Source organism: Vulpes lagopus, chromosome 8, assembly GCF_018345385.1.
Source record: "Vulpes lagopus strain Blue_001 chromosome 8, ASM1834538v1, whole genome shotgun sequence".
NCBI classification, from domain to species: domain Eukaryota; kingdom Metazoa; phylum Chordata; class Mammalia; order Carnivora; family Canidae; genus Vulpes; species Vulpes lagopus.
In genome coordinates this window covers 42,078,212-42,092,422 of record NC_054831.1, presented here as the reverse complement: position 1 = coordinate 42,092,422, position 14,211 = coordinate 42,078,212, and the positions used below count along the sequence as shown (strand labels likewise).

The 14,211-nt window shown below is 40.1% G+C and overlaps 1 protein-coding gene across 1 annotated transcript in view; it reads right to left on the bottom strand.

The window, feature by feature from the left end:
• Positions 1-14,211, bottom strand: part of TEX26 (testis expressed 26) — a 31,299-nt gene that overhangs the window by 2,843 nt on the left and 14,245 nt on the right. Inside the window, exons 4-6 of the mRNA XM_041767444.1 lie at positions 11,576-11,732; positions 4,530-4,706; positions 2,447-2,608 (exon numbers count right to left, since the gene is read on the bottom strand). Coding sequence (XP_041623378.1) covers positions 2,447-2,608; positions 4,530-4,706; positions 11,576-11,732 — 496 coding nt within the window. The remainder of the gene's footprint in view (positions 1-2,446; positions 2,609-4,529; positions 4,707-11,575; positions 11,733-14,211) is intronic.

The following is a 14,211-nucleotide window of genomic DNA, read 5'->3' as shown; positions in this document are numbered from 1 at the left end:
TTTTATTCTCTTGCATACTGGCTCAGCCCTACCACAAATGAGCTCTGCTGAGGCACTCGCCATCTGAAAAGTATTAGTGTCATCCCAAACACTAATGACAATTAAATGACAAGAAAATGACAAGAGTTTTTGGACATAAGAATTCAAAGGGAATCTCCTACTTGCTTGTCAGACTCTAGCATAGCTGGCTGATGCTTAGGTCATTCTAAAGCAAAACTAGGAAAAAGAAACTAAAACCCACAATAAGCAGATCCTACAAACACCCAAGTCAGTGCAAAATGGCAAAGCTCTGGAGCCTGAGCATCCGGGTACCTGCCCCCAGTGCCATCCTGAGTTCACCAGAAAAGCAGGATACCTGAAAAGCAACCAAGGCCTAGATTGGCTCTAAAGATACCTTGTTGGTAACAGATCATGTCTCACTTGTTTGAGGAGAAAACCCAGTTCGAAAAACCCAATTGAATCAGCTTATGCTAGGAATCCTGGAGAAGGTAGATGAGTCGAGCAGAGGCTGTCAAAGCACCTGCGGAGTCCTTAGTTCACCCTTGAAAGATACCACTAAGGCTCAATTACAAATCACACACACACACACACACACACACACACACACACACACACATACACACACACAATAAAGAAAAGAGGTGCCAGCAGCCACCATGGTTTTTCCAGGCAGGCAGAGAAGCAGCAACTCTGCCTATATTTCCAGTCCCTGGGCAGATGGGAGCACCTGCTTTGGGAGCACTCTGTAGAGTCAAACAGATGTGGCTCTAAAGGTAAAAATGCAGACTATGGTTTTATATATATGAACCTAAGTTGGGAAAAAGAATTGAATGCAGGCTGCTGCTTGATAGGTAGCTTCTGCTCTGCCTCCCTGAAAGATCTGAGCTGCCAACCTCAAGGAGCCTCTTGGTTTTCTTCGGAAGTATCAAACTGGCCCAGAAGCATCTGTCAAGAGGAATGAGGTACTCTCCCAAAGGCAAATACGGCTTCTGCTTGTTCTTTAGATTGAGGTAAAACATCTGCTTCTGGTACTTTGTGAAACCCAACATTCAAGCTCTTTTAAGGGCCTTTGGGCCATCAACCTTCAGTCTGTAATAATGGAAAGTATCCTCTTTCCCTCCTTGCACACACATACACACAACATGCACACCCCCTTTCCAGTCTTGCCCACAGTAGGGTTTCAGTTTTGTGTGGGGCACAAGATCCTAGCATAAAAGAGTTTCAGTGAGGATTTCAGAGGGTCAAGCTCTTCTCATTGTAGCTGGGGACAGAAAAAGGACAGAGATGGGGGACCAAAGGCAGGGAGGAGGCAGGGAGCAGTTGGAGGGTTACCAAGCAGCTGGTGGAAGTTCTAAATTAAGCCTGACCACAGGGCACAAAACAAGGCAGTGATCACCACATAGCCCACAGCCCCAATGGCATGTAGAAGATGATCCATTGTGTGCATATTTATGTTATATAAGATTATATTGTATCACTATTTAGTTTATTTGGCATTTAGTATGTTTTATAACTTACATAATACATTAGCTTAGTGGAGTATGAATATACTTTATAGAAATAAATATGTCTGCATTGAGGCATGTGCTAAAAAATGCAGAGCAATGGAGTGTGATGACCAGCAACGGATGCTGAGGGCAGCCATTGGAAGAATTTAGTACCCTCTCCTCCAACTTCTATTCTCTGAGTTGACATTTTACACATACACAGACTGACCAGTTGCCCCTGAGATGCTCCCAAGCAGATACCAATGTTGGTGTCCCTGACCCCAGCGCTGGGATAAGTCTTTGTTAAACAGAATTAACTAACACTGTCCTGAGAATGGAGGATATTATACACAGAGATTCTCATGTACCTAAAAAGCCTGTCACAAAAAGTACCATCAAACAGGAAATAAAGATTATGTAAGATAAAACTGTGAGACGGTATAAACACCCACAGAAGAAATCACTTAACGGCAATAAATATTGAAGTCATCCCAGAGCAATTCAACCATGGTCTGAATGAGTGAAAAGCTAGATGTTTCTTTTTTAATAAGTAGGGATACAGTCACTAGTGCGGCCTCTTTTAGGAAAAATTTATTTTCATTGGGGTTGAGGTTTGCCCAAAACTATGGCATTTCTTTGAGGCAATGTTTATCTTTTTTTGTGAACATTTTTTTTAAAAGATTTGGTTTATTTATTCATGAGAGACAGAGAGAGAGGCAGAGACACAAGCAGAGTTCTAGAAGCAGGCTCCATGCAGGGAGCCTGAAGTGGGACTTGATCCTGGGTCTCTAGGATCAGGCCCTGGGCTGAAGGTGGCGCTAAACCACTGAGCCACCCGGGCTGCCCTTTTGTGAACATTTAACTCCAGTGGCTAAAAGTTGGAACATTTTCTATTTGGCATAAAGCAATGTGTTGCGATCTGTAAATTCATTCAATAGTGTCTCAAAGCCTCCTCTTACCTTTGTAGGAAACATTCTGAAGGTACTCTGTGACTTGAGAAGGAGTAAATGAGTTTAAAATCATTAAGAAATCCAGGTAGGCTTTCCCGTAATCACTTTGGTAAATAGTCTGCTTCTTTGTACGCTCTTGATTCCTCATGTGGCTGAACAGCACGGAAGGGACTAGGAGGGACAGAAGAGAAGGAAAGACATGGAGGCTCTTGCTGAGCAAAGAATTCCTGTCCTTTGTCAAACAAGCCCCCAACAAGCCCCCAACCCTGAGCCCAACTTGGAGCTTAGTCAGGATCCTGAAGGTACTAGAAAGTGAGGCACTGTAGGAGTGACTCCTCCTATGATTCGAGCTATGCAGAGCTTCTGGGACTCAGGACTGTAGTTGCTAGCAGTGGGGGTGGTTGGGGTTGATGGCCAGAAACTCAGGTTTGACTACCATTTTCAGAAAAGTTCTCCCTGAAATTGACTCTTCTACAGGTCAGCATGTTGGGATGGTAGCAGTCACTATCTCCTTAGTAAACAAATGCCTTCATAGAAGCTTCTTTCCCTTTTGTGCAATCTCTTGTGCAGACGTGGGCTCACACACTAAGAGCAGTCCCTTAGGGATCCAGATGTGTTCAGATGAGCAGTGATGATATGTCCAGCCAGCACTTATTACATTTTCAGGCTAATAGAAGTATCAGGTGCAAGAAAACCAAAATCATTTATGTCTGATTCTGAGTATTGTTCATTTAATGTGGGTTCTGATAGTGATGGAATTATCATGACCAAAAAAAGCAATGAAAATATGATGTGAGAACCTAATTTCCAAAACATGCCCAAACTTTGTAAATCTTAAGGACATCTTAAATACTACTTTCAGCCCCAGGTGTCTCCTTTACAGGGACCACTGGCCAGTGGGAAGAAGCAGGCTGACGAGGGGATTTTGATGCTACGTCCTGAGAATAGTGTTATTATAAGGTCTGGAAATGCATTAAGTAGAGAATATGGAAAGTATATAGTAAAATTTTTGTATATAGTAAGAATAATTTATATTAGTTAACCTCTGTAGGAAGAAGTAGAACCAAAGACAAAGTTTAGCAAGGAAGGTTCTAGCTGTTGGGAACTTTCAAACAATATCTAAGAATGAAAAAGCTGCCTTGGGGTAATGCACTGCCCCAAAGAGTGATGACATCATCCCTTAGCAAAGGGGATGGGATAGAGGGGATTCCCACATCGTGTGAGGGTCTAGATGAGGTAACTTCTAGACTGTCTTCTAACCTCTAGATGCTAAGCTTCTATCCTGTGGTTTGTTTGTTTGTTTCACTACAGCACTACTCGATTCCAACTCCTTGCCAGGAATCTATCACTAATCCCAGACTGATACTAAATTATATTCTTTTTTTTTTTAATTTTTATTTATTTATGATAGTCACACACAGAGAGAGAGAGAGAGGCAGAGACACAGGCAGAGGGAGAAGCAGGCTCCATGCACCGGGAGCCCGACGTGGGATTGGATCCCGGGCCTCCAGGATCGCGCCCTGGGCCAAAGGCAGGCGCTAAACTGCTGCGCCACCCAAGGATCCCCCTAAATTATATTCTTGACCAGTAGCTTCAAGGTGGCTTGATCACGAAACTTTTAAAAACCTTTCTGTGAAAGCAACAGGAATCAGGATCATAAAAGAACACTTGAATAGAATGGTTGTCAAATCTAAAGATGCTTACCATGCGGTTAAGCTCCAGTGGATAATTGACAACTCTACTTTGAGTCCTACCCAGTCTCTTTTTTGGTCAATTTATAACAACTAAATCCTTCCTTTTTGTTTTATAAGGGGGAAGCATCTTCTAATCCCAACAACTGCTCCTCCCTGACCCCACCCTCAGAAAGAGCAGGTATTCATTTCATAAGCATAAACAATCAGTTCTTTTCAAAGACTTACTCATTCCCTGGGTTTGAAGCTAGGCATAGTTTTGATTCCTTGCAGGGATGCAGGGATCACTGGCATTCTTCATGATTGTTACCAAGATTACCTGCAAGGGCCCTGTGCGCCAAAGAATCTTAGAACAAGGACAGAATCTATGGTATCACTTTAAAAGCTACAGGTGTACTTACCTAGACCCTGAGAAGCAACTGGTAGGCTTGAGTAGCATCCGTATTTGAAACTAAAATCCCGTAGCTCAGGAATTTTAGCTGGAACTTGGTAATTCCTTCGAAATTCAGTGTCTGCAGGTCGAGGAAGTAACTTTTTCCGTTCCAGAGGCACCTGAGAACTTTCCTTAATCTTCTGAGCTGGGGTGGGGGTACAAATGCAAAAGTTCTTGTAAGCTATTTAAAATAGCATCGTACTTTCATTCCATTTTGCTTCTGGCAGTAGAATCCAATTTATCACACTAAACCTGCTCTTCTTGTGTTAAGAAGTACAATCAATGTAGTTTTTATGGATATTTCAACCAAGAAATAATTTTCTGCTTTATCAGGCACAGGAAGTATATGCTCCAATGATTAAAAGCAGCTTCTAATGAAGATATTGTATGTCAGTTTGGAGTACTGTTTTGCTCTGCTGGGTAGACACAGAGGCATTCCTCATTCCAGTAGGCCTGCCTACTACCTAGGACAGAGGTGGGGAGCAGAGTGAGAGATTTTTAGGTAAGGCCAGGGTTGACATATAAAACATAAGATACCAGTTAAATTTGAATTTCAGATAAATAATGAATAATTTCTTAGTTTAAGTGTATATAAGTGCTCATTGTTTATCTACTCTATATCTTTAGTCAAATTTAACAGATCATCCTATGTTTTATGTTTGTTAAATCTGGTAGCCCCAGATGGGCAGTACATATCATTCCCATTACCTGGAAAAGAACCACTTGAAGCTTATCCCTTACCGATGAAGGGGTAAGTAGCATTGTCCTCATTGGTGGACAATAGCACTATCATTTCTTTGAAATCACTCTGCTAACAAATATTAATTAAACAAAAAATCATTAAATAGCTATGAAGCACTAAATGTCAGGTTCCACAAGCACTACCAGATTATAGAGGAGTCACATGCCATCTCCCTTAGAATGACTTCATCCTTAATTCTTGCTACTAAGTGTTGGTTCAGAGGCACATTATGTAACACCAACTTTATTCAGAACAAAAATGTTAAGACCATGGATATCATGCACAGTATCCAAATAGTGCCAATTACTATTAAAACTAAACTCGAATCTTGTTCTGAATTCATTTTTCAATAGGTCTTTTCAAAATAAATTCAGATATGTATCAAACAATATGTGACATCATCCACTGGCATCCAAGAGCATTTTAATATTGATTTTTAAAAGATGATCTCTGTCTAGACCAGCACAGTGAGAGAAAGTTTCACTATATGCTGCCTCTTTATTTAGATGACTCAGGAAAAGAGGACGTGGGTACTCAAAGGGCCTTATAATGACCTCATAAACTGCCCAAGGAGAAGACAAGGTTATAGAGAAGAGGCAACTCTGTGGCTTAAAATTAGGACATCTCTTAAGATTTAAAAAAAAAAAAAAAGATATTTTGGAAAATCATCCGGTATTGTTCCTGGTAAGCACCATCTATAACTTGGCTTTTTGTACATTACTAATAGCTTTATAGGAAGAAAACAAATTCCTGTTGAAGTACGTGCTACATATGCTTATCCTTCTTCCCTAGAGCTACCACTCATTAGCAAATGTCTTCAGTTCCTAATTGTGCTCTGTGCCAAAATTAAAAATAATGTAGTCACTGTTCTGCCTTGAGACAACCTCAAACTAGTGTGATTAGAAAGATATACACAGGAGAAACAGACATGGAATATGATGTCTTGTACTTGGAACCATGGTACTCATAAGGAGATAATACATCAGACTTACCTGGGAAGGTTTTTCCAAACCATATTTGCTGAACCTCATCCCAGACATTGAGAATATCTAGAAGTAGGGCTGAGGCACTTAAACTGTGAACAAACTTCCTATGTGCTTAAGAATCACTCCCTCAGAGGCTTTGATAGGTGCTATAGAAGCCCAGAAAGTGTACAATGAGCTCAGTGAGGGGAAGGGAAGGAAAGACAAGAATTAAAAGGATATGCTTTGATGATGAGTCAACACTAAAGCAAAAGGTACATAGTGTGTTTGTGAAGTATGGTCTGGCTGGCAGAAGTATAAGGTATGCAGGGCAGGGAGAAATAGCTGAGGGTAAAGCAGGAGAGGTGAGGAACCAGTTGGCAAAGGGTCCTGAGGGGCTAGTTCACATAGACCATAATGAATCAGTACAGTGGAGCATTTGGGGATGAAGACCCAGAAAAGGCAAAAATCGGGGCCTAGACCTACTGAGTTCCTTTGAAGATAAAGATTAAGCCTTACTCTTCATTGATACCTTAGCACTTATCACAGTAACAGACTTCATTAAATGTTTATTAAATTAATGAGGGAATTTAAGAAAAAAATCAGAAACAATCTGAACCACATGCTAGTGACTACGTGATATATGCTTACAGTAATCTGTAGTTCTTCTCAACTAATGCGTTTATTGCCTTTATAAAATTTCATGTTAATGAGTTTCTTCAGCATTATTAAGAAGAGAAATTCTTTATACAAAGGGACCCAACAACCCCTGAAGTCCCCATAGTGGTATCGAAGTTTGGACAGGTGGATAACCATGACTCAGAGCTAACCAGACCCAATAGTAATCACACCTCCAGGCCCTGGACTCCTCCCAGGGAGCCATCCCTGTTCCTCAGGAGCTCAGTTCCCACTGTTTCTTTTCCTCTTGATAACAGAGATACTACACTAATGTAGCTATAGCCCAAAGAGAGAAACTGGCCCATTGAAGATTAGTATGGCATTTGCAGAAAGACCCAATTCAAAAGTATATCTGCAGCAAGGACTATTCAAAACCACTGGGACTACTGAGAACTAGTTCTGCTGTCTTTGTCTGCTGTTCCAATTCATCAGAGCCAAATTCTCCAAGCCTGAATGTGAAAACAAATACCTTTTAGTGCTTTTCACTCATTTGCCTTACTACAATAATGAAGATACAAAGATAAGATATGGCCTCTGCATTTCAGAAGCTTAAAGCTTTAGAGAAACAGATAGAAAAAATGAGAATTACAATATTAGGTGATAAACACTGCAAAAGAGATAAGAATAAGATCTATAAAAACATATGAAAGGGCCACCAATCCAAACTGGGGGATCAGAGAAGACTCCCAGGAGAGAAATGAAGTTAATGGATAGACATAGGCTAAAAGAAGGGAGGGACAGGTGTTCCACAGGAAGGAAGCAATGTGTGCAAAAGGCACAAGGCTGCTGGGGGCATGGTGAGTCTGAGGAAGGAAGGCAGTCGGTGTCACAGAGAGCGTGGAGAGTGGTGAGGGAGAATGCTGGTACAGTGGGAAGGGACCAGATTGTACAGGCTCACATTGCAGCATTTAGCTTCTATCCTGTGGACAATAGGGAGTCACTGAAGGGTTTTCATCTGGAAGGTGACATCATTTTGCACATCTGGAAACTTGCAATGACTATAGTATGGGCTGTGGGTTGGAGGCAACAAAAGTGGAAAAAGGAGCTGGATTAGAGGTCATCTAAGGAGGAGACATGATAGCAGTGGCTTTGGGGAGGAAGAGAAGCAGATGGAGCTAAAAGATTTAGGAGAGACTTTTGGCAGGTCTTGGGTATTTATCTACACATGGGGAAATGGTAATTTGTGCACATTGAAAGGACTTTGATTAGAAGCTTGAAGACATCTTTTAAGAATGCTGACATTTCAAATGTCTTCCCATCACCCTTAATGTTTATCTGAAGTATGGAGGTCTTTTGATTCTATACTCATCTAACTTCAGAAAGTGCACTTCCCATATATTTTTTTCCATCATTCAGCAAATATTTACAGAGCATCTCCTATACAGCAAGATTAGACTCTATATACTGAGCTAGATTCTGAGCCAAACAAAGGCATTTGGGGAACCCGCTGAAGAGTGGAGGAGGAGCAAAACAAAAACAACAAAAAACAAGACTCAGTAAACAAATGACTGGAAAATGCAAGGTACTAGAATGAGGTGATGGCACAGCTCTTTAGACAAAATAGTAAGAAAAGCTCTCACAGGCAAGGTGACATTTAAGCTGGAGTCTATAGATGACACAGCCAAATCACAGAAGAAGCTTGGAGAAGAGCAATGCAGGCAAAGGGGACAGCCTGCACACTGGCTGAAGGTGGGGGAAAATTAGCATCTTACAGGAATTTTTAAAAGGCCATGTGGCTGGAGCCTGGTGAATGAGAGGGAGAAGGAACAGTTAGGAGGGAAGCAAAGTCCAGGCCAGCCTTGCAGGATGTGATGAACAAAGAGAAAGAACTGAAAAACTGAAACTTGGATTCAAACTGCAATGCAAACCCAGTGAAATAAAGCAATAGAATAATATGATCCAGTTTAGATTCATAAAAGATCATCTATATCATATTTGACTACTCCTTCCCCAAACTCCACTAAAATGATAGATTAGAAGTTAACACATTTTTAGAAGATGGAAATCAAATACAGATGTGCCAACTGAATTAGCAAAATAGAGGAAGCTAAAACGAAATGACTGTCAAAAGGGATAACAAAACCGTGAGCTATTATACACAATAGAACCCCAATAAGTTTCTGTAACAGGTACTGGAAAAGGTAAGTACTGTAGCTCAGACTGAAAACAAGAGGCTTGGGTGAAAGCTTATATACAGAGTGGATAGAGTTTCTGCACCATCTTCTTAAGCTTATGCAGTTATTTGATTGTCCTTTCTTAACCAGAAGTGTATTAGGTACAAAACTGTACCAAAGAAGCTCTGGATGCCAGCACATGAGGCAGAGTGAAATGTGGGCATAGTGTGATGCTGAACAAAAAAAAGAGAGGGGTTCAGTGAGAATTTGCACAGCAAGCAGGAAGATCCCAGTTTCCTCCCTTATCCTGCTCTCAAAATGCCAATAGCCAAATGTTTATCTCCCTGGAGAAACTGACCTATAAATAGAAGCATTTAGGGGTTTCCTAACAAAAAGAGAGCTTATGACCTAACCACCTAAATCAAGCACCAGCTAACAAGCCCCATCTCTGTATGTAGTTTCCAATAGTATTTTAGTATCTCCCTTGTAAGTTTGTGAAACTTAGAGATTAATATTTTGCATACACTCACTTCAAGAAAAAGAAGAGTCTGTGGAATGAGACAATTTTATTAGCATCATAGTAAATCTGTCTCTACTATCTTGTAAATATGAATAGAAGATCAAATTTTCATTAGACCATTAAAACTCTCAAAGAAAATGGAGACAACACAATAGATGAAAATGTTGAAGATTAGGTCTATCATAAATATACTAAATTTTGTAAGAGAATTACTACATGTATAAAACAAGAACAGAAGACTTTTAAAAAATAATCATGTTGAAGGCAGGAGTCTATATATTGCAGTAAGTAAACTTATTAATTTTATTCTGCAAACAAAAAATTGGCAAGAGGAGGAACAAGAGCTTGGAAATTAAAATTCAATAGAAGATCTACATTAAAAGGTAAAGAATTTTTCAAGTTAGCAGAACAAAAATATAAAGAGAAAGATACTAGCAGAGAAAAGGTAAGAAAATTGGAGGGCCAATCCAACTAATCTAGGAGTCCTAGAAGAGAATAGAGAAAAGAAATGGGAGAAAAGTAAGAAAGGACTATGCAGGAAACAATGCCAAGAATTGAAGGACATGACTCTAGCCTCTATAGCTCCTGATTATCCAGCATAATCAAAGACAAAAGATTATTACTAATGTATACAATTGTGAAATTTGGAATGTCAGGAATAAAGAAAGGATCTTAAGAGCTTCCAGAAGAATAAAATACAAAAGGGTCAGGAATCAAAATGGCATCAGTTTTCTACAAAGAAATTCTGGATGCTAGAAGACATTGGGAGGAATGCATTCTGAGGGGAAGTGATTATCATCCTAGAATTTTATATCCAGCCAAACTATCAGACAAGTGTAAGGAATTAAGAAGGACATTTCCAAATTGGGAAGAATACACTCAGAAAAGTTCTTCCTGTGCACTCTTGCTTAGGAAACTGCTGGAGATGGGCTTCAGCAAAACTGAGGAAGAGGAAACAAGATCCAATGCAGGCAGAGGCCAAAGCAATTCCCAGAATGATAAGAAAGGAAGTCCCAGGGCACGGTTGGGCTGCAAACCCACAGAATAACTAGTCTAGATTAGAGGATAATGATGGAGGGTGTCAGAAACATCTCTGGGAAAAATACTAGAAGTGGTAGAGTGTTTGAAACTGTGTTTTGAAAAAAATCTTGGTAAGTATGTGACAAAGTATTTGGAAAAGATTAGTGACAGGTACATCAAAAACTAAGGATGTGAAACAAAGTCAATTATTAACTCTGATAAGTACAAAACAAAAAAAAAAAAAGAAAAGGAAAGGAAAAGAAAAGAAAAGGAAACAATCATAAAATACCACCTGGCTCAGCAGTGAATATTTACATAATCATATCATCACAATATAAACATTAGCAACTGAATTGAACAGAAATTGTAATATAATTATTGAGTGAATGGATGGAAGGGGTATAAGAAAGAGTTTCAGGAGAGCCAAATCCTCAACCACCATAATAGGAAATCAATAATAATACCTAAAATTGATGAATCAAAAGTAGTAGTTATATGCATATTATTTTAAAATATGGAGGATTACATAAGAAACAGATGAAAGGATTGAATTGACTGCTAGTGGGGAGTAGGGTTAAAGAACTGCTGTTATTTTGAAATAAGCCTTTATTTGATTTCTGTGTATGCATGCATTCGTTTAATGAAAGTTTTAATTTTTTAAAATAGCAATAATTGGAAACAGCATGTTTAACTTTAACTCTTCATCTTTGCCAGGCTCTTTTATATTCATTCTTCATACCCAGGAAGCCTTTCCTGGTCCTTCCCCTCACTTTAGGTTACATGTTCTTCTGTGCGCACCCACAGCATTACCCACACGCTGCACCTTTTTATACTTGACTATTTTTGTTTGCTAAATTGCCTTTTTCTGAGTCTATACTGTGAGTTCCCTGATGGAAGAGACTGAATCTGTGCTGTTCACCACTACAACTCCAGTGCACAACATATAACCAGAGAAAGGAGAAATATGAACACATTTACCTTTTGCTCTGTCCACAAAGTCTCTTCTAGTATTGGAAATAAACTGATTTGATATTGCCTTCTTAACCTCTTCTTCTGTAGCAGCGATTTTCCAAGGGAGGTAGCTCTTTATTGATGCTGCTGATTGACCTTGAGGTAGTGTCCAGAGAAAGAGGTCCTATCAATACAGACACAATTTTCAGGAAAATCCATATGGGTTCACCTAATGCAATGAAGAGTATGTGTGCTTGTGTGTACATATTCTTCTGTATCCTTTACATCCAGATATCACACTGCAGTGTATACAGGAGCCATACACTGTTGGAATACCAACAGGAGCCATCAGTTTACCCAGCTGTAACACAGGTACTTCATAATTTCTTTGATTTTTCTTATGGAGACAAGAAAAAGTGATTGCAAAGTCCAAAGAGTTATACCTGCAACCAGAAATCTCCAGCTGAAACCAGAGAAGACCCATGTGAGTGCTAGCTCTAGCTGTAAGTGCCCAAGAAGCAGACAGCCACTGCTTCCCCTCAGAGCCCCAGGCTTCAAGAGATACCCTGCCTCCCATGGAAAGGCCTCAGAATCAGCCTATAGGAGGCAGGAGGGCAGGTCCTCTCTCCTGCAAAGAAATGTTATGATTATGACGCTTGAAACCTCCAGCATCTCTCTCCATCTTTTCACTCTCTCATGACCTTATTTCCTATTTCCCTGAGAAAATTGAAGCCATCTGATGAGAACCTCCACACACACACAACCCACCATGCCACCAGCTACCATACCCACACTCCCTTATGCTGTGATGGGAGTGGAGCAGCAGGTGCTCCTAGCAGGGCCCATGGGCCCTGGTGTGCCACAGGCCACACATTTAGTCTACTCTGGCACATGACCCCTACAATTTTCACTTCTCTCTTACAACTTCAATTTCTCCCTCTCTTTGGGATCATGGCCGTCAATATCCAAGCTTGCCTTCACTTCTCTTAAAAAGAAAACTCCCTCTTCACCCTACTTTCCCCTCTAATTATTAAGATATGTCTCAATTTGCCTTTATATTGAAATTCCCCAAAATAGTTACATATATTCCTTGTCCCCAAAATGTGTCTTTTAAGTGTCTTTAATCTTCAGGGTCCCTCTCCATCCTCTTCTTTCCCTTTAAATCCCTCTATTGAAGAAACCAAGACATTCAATGTGTAGAGGTTCCCACACTCTGGATTTTGTGGAATGCATACTCATTGTGTAGTTTAGCAAGTTTCTCTATTCCCTGTATTTCCTGCAATTGACAACTAGATCCGGAGACTGACTTACACTCAGAATACATCCGTCTGGCAAGACTATTTGGCAAGGAGGATTATAACATACAGCTGTTTCTCTTTGTGTGCTGTTACCAGCTGTTAATGCTTAATGCCTAGATTAATAGATGCAAAGGGGTGATATTCCAACTTTTTTTCATTTATTTGCTAGAATATGTTTATAAAGACACATTTTCCCTCATCTATCATTTAGTTTACACACAAATGTGTTTATAAAGACACATTTTCCCTCATCTATCATTTAGTTTACCAGTGGCATAGTTCATAAAAGGCAAGGGATAAAAGCTTGATCTTTTCCCCATTGTCAGTTTTTAAGATAATGAATTGGTTTCTTATCCTCTGAAAGTGTCCCCAATTTTTTAACAGAACTCACAGATTTAAGCATGTTTGATGTACTTCAATCTATTGCATATATTATCCTTATAGAAACTCAAATTCTGGGCAGCCCGGGTGACTCAGCGGTTTAGCACCACCTTTAGCCCAGGGCATGATCCTGAAGACCTGGGATCGAGTCCCACGTCGGGCTCCCTGCATGGAGCCTGCTTCTCCCTCTGCCTGTGTCTCTGCCTCTCTCTCTCTCTCCCTGTCTCTCATGAATAAATAAATAAAATCTTTAAAAAAATACCCTCAAATTCTTTTTGGCCTGTGAGCAAAATTTCATTATAACTCTAGTAGTTTTTTTATGGATATTTTGCTCTGTGGCATGACAAGATGTTCCAGACTCATTTTGCACATTTCCCACCCCAGATCTGGAATTTAGCCAGTTCTCCAAGAAGCCCTCCATCTCACACTAATCAAGCATTCTTCCACCACAACAGCTCTTTCCAAGGCAACCAATGACCTCCATTCTGCTAAAGCCAATGGCCAATCTATCCTCATCTTCTTAAACCTAGCAGCATTTCACACAATGGTCAGTCCTTTCTCTTCATTTTCTTCACTTAGCTTCCAGTACAACACACTCAGTTAGATTTTCTCCTTTACAACTGACTGCCCCTTCTCAGTCCATTTTGCTACTTCTTCCACTGGCCTCTTAATAGTTAAGTGCCCCAAGGTTCATTCCTTGAACCTCCTCTGTTTTCTAGCTTGATGACCTCATCCAGTCTCATTTTATTTCGAATACATGAATAACTCCTATACATCTTCGGCTTAGACGTCTCCCTCAACTCAGATCCCTATATCCAATGTCCTCCTGTAGATCTCCTGTTGGAATTTTACCAAGACACCTCTAACTTCACATTCCCACACCTGAACTCCTGAGTGTCCTCTTCAGTCTTAAATATTCTACATTTCGTTAATGACCACTCTATCCTTACCACTGTTTAGACCTAAATCCCTGGAGTCATTCTT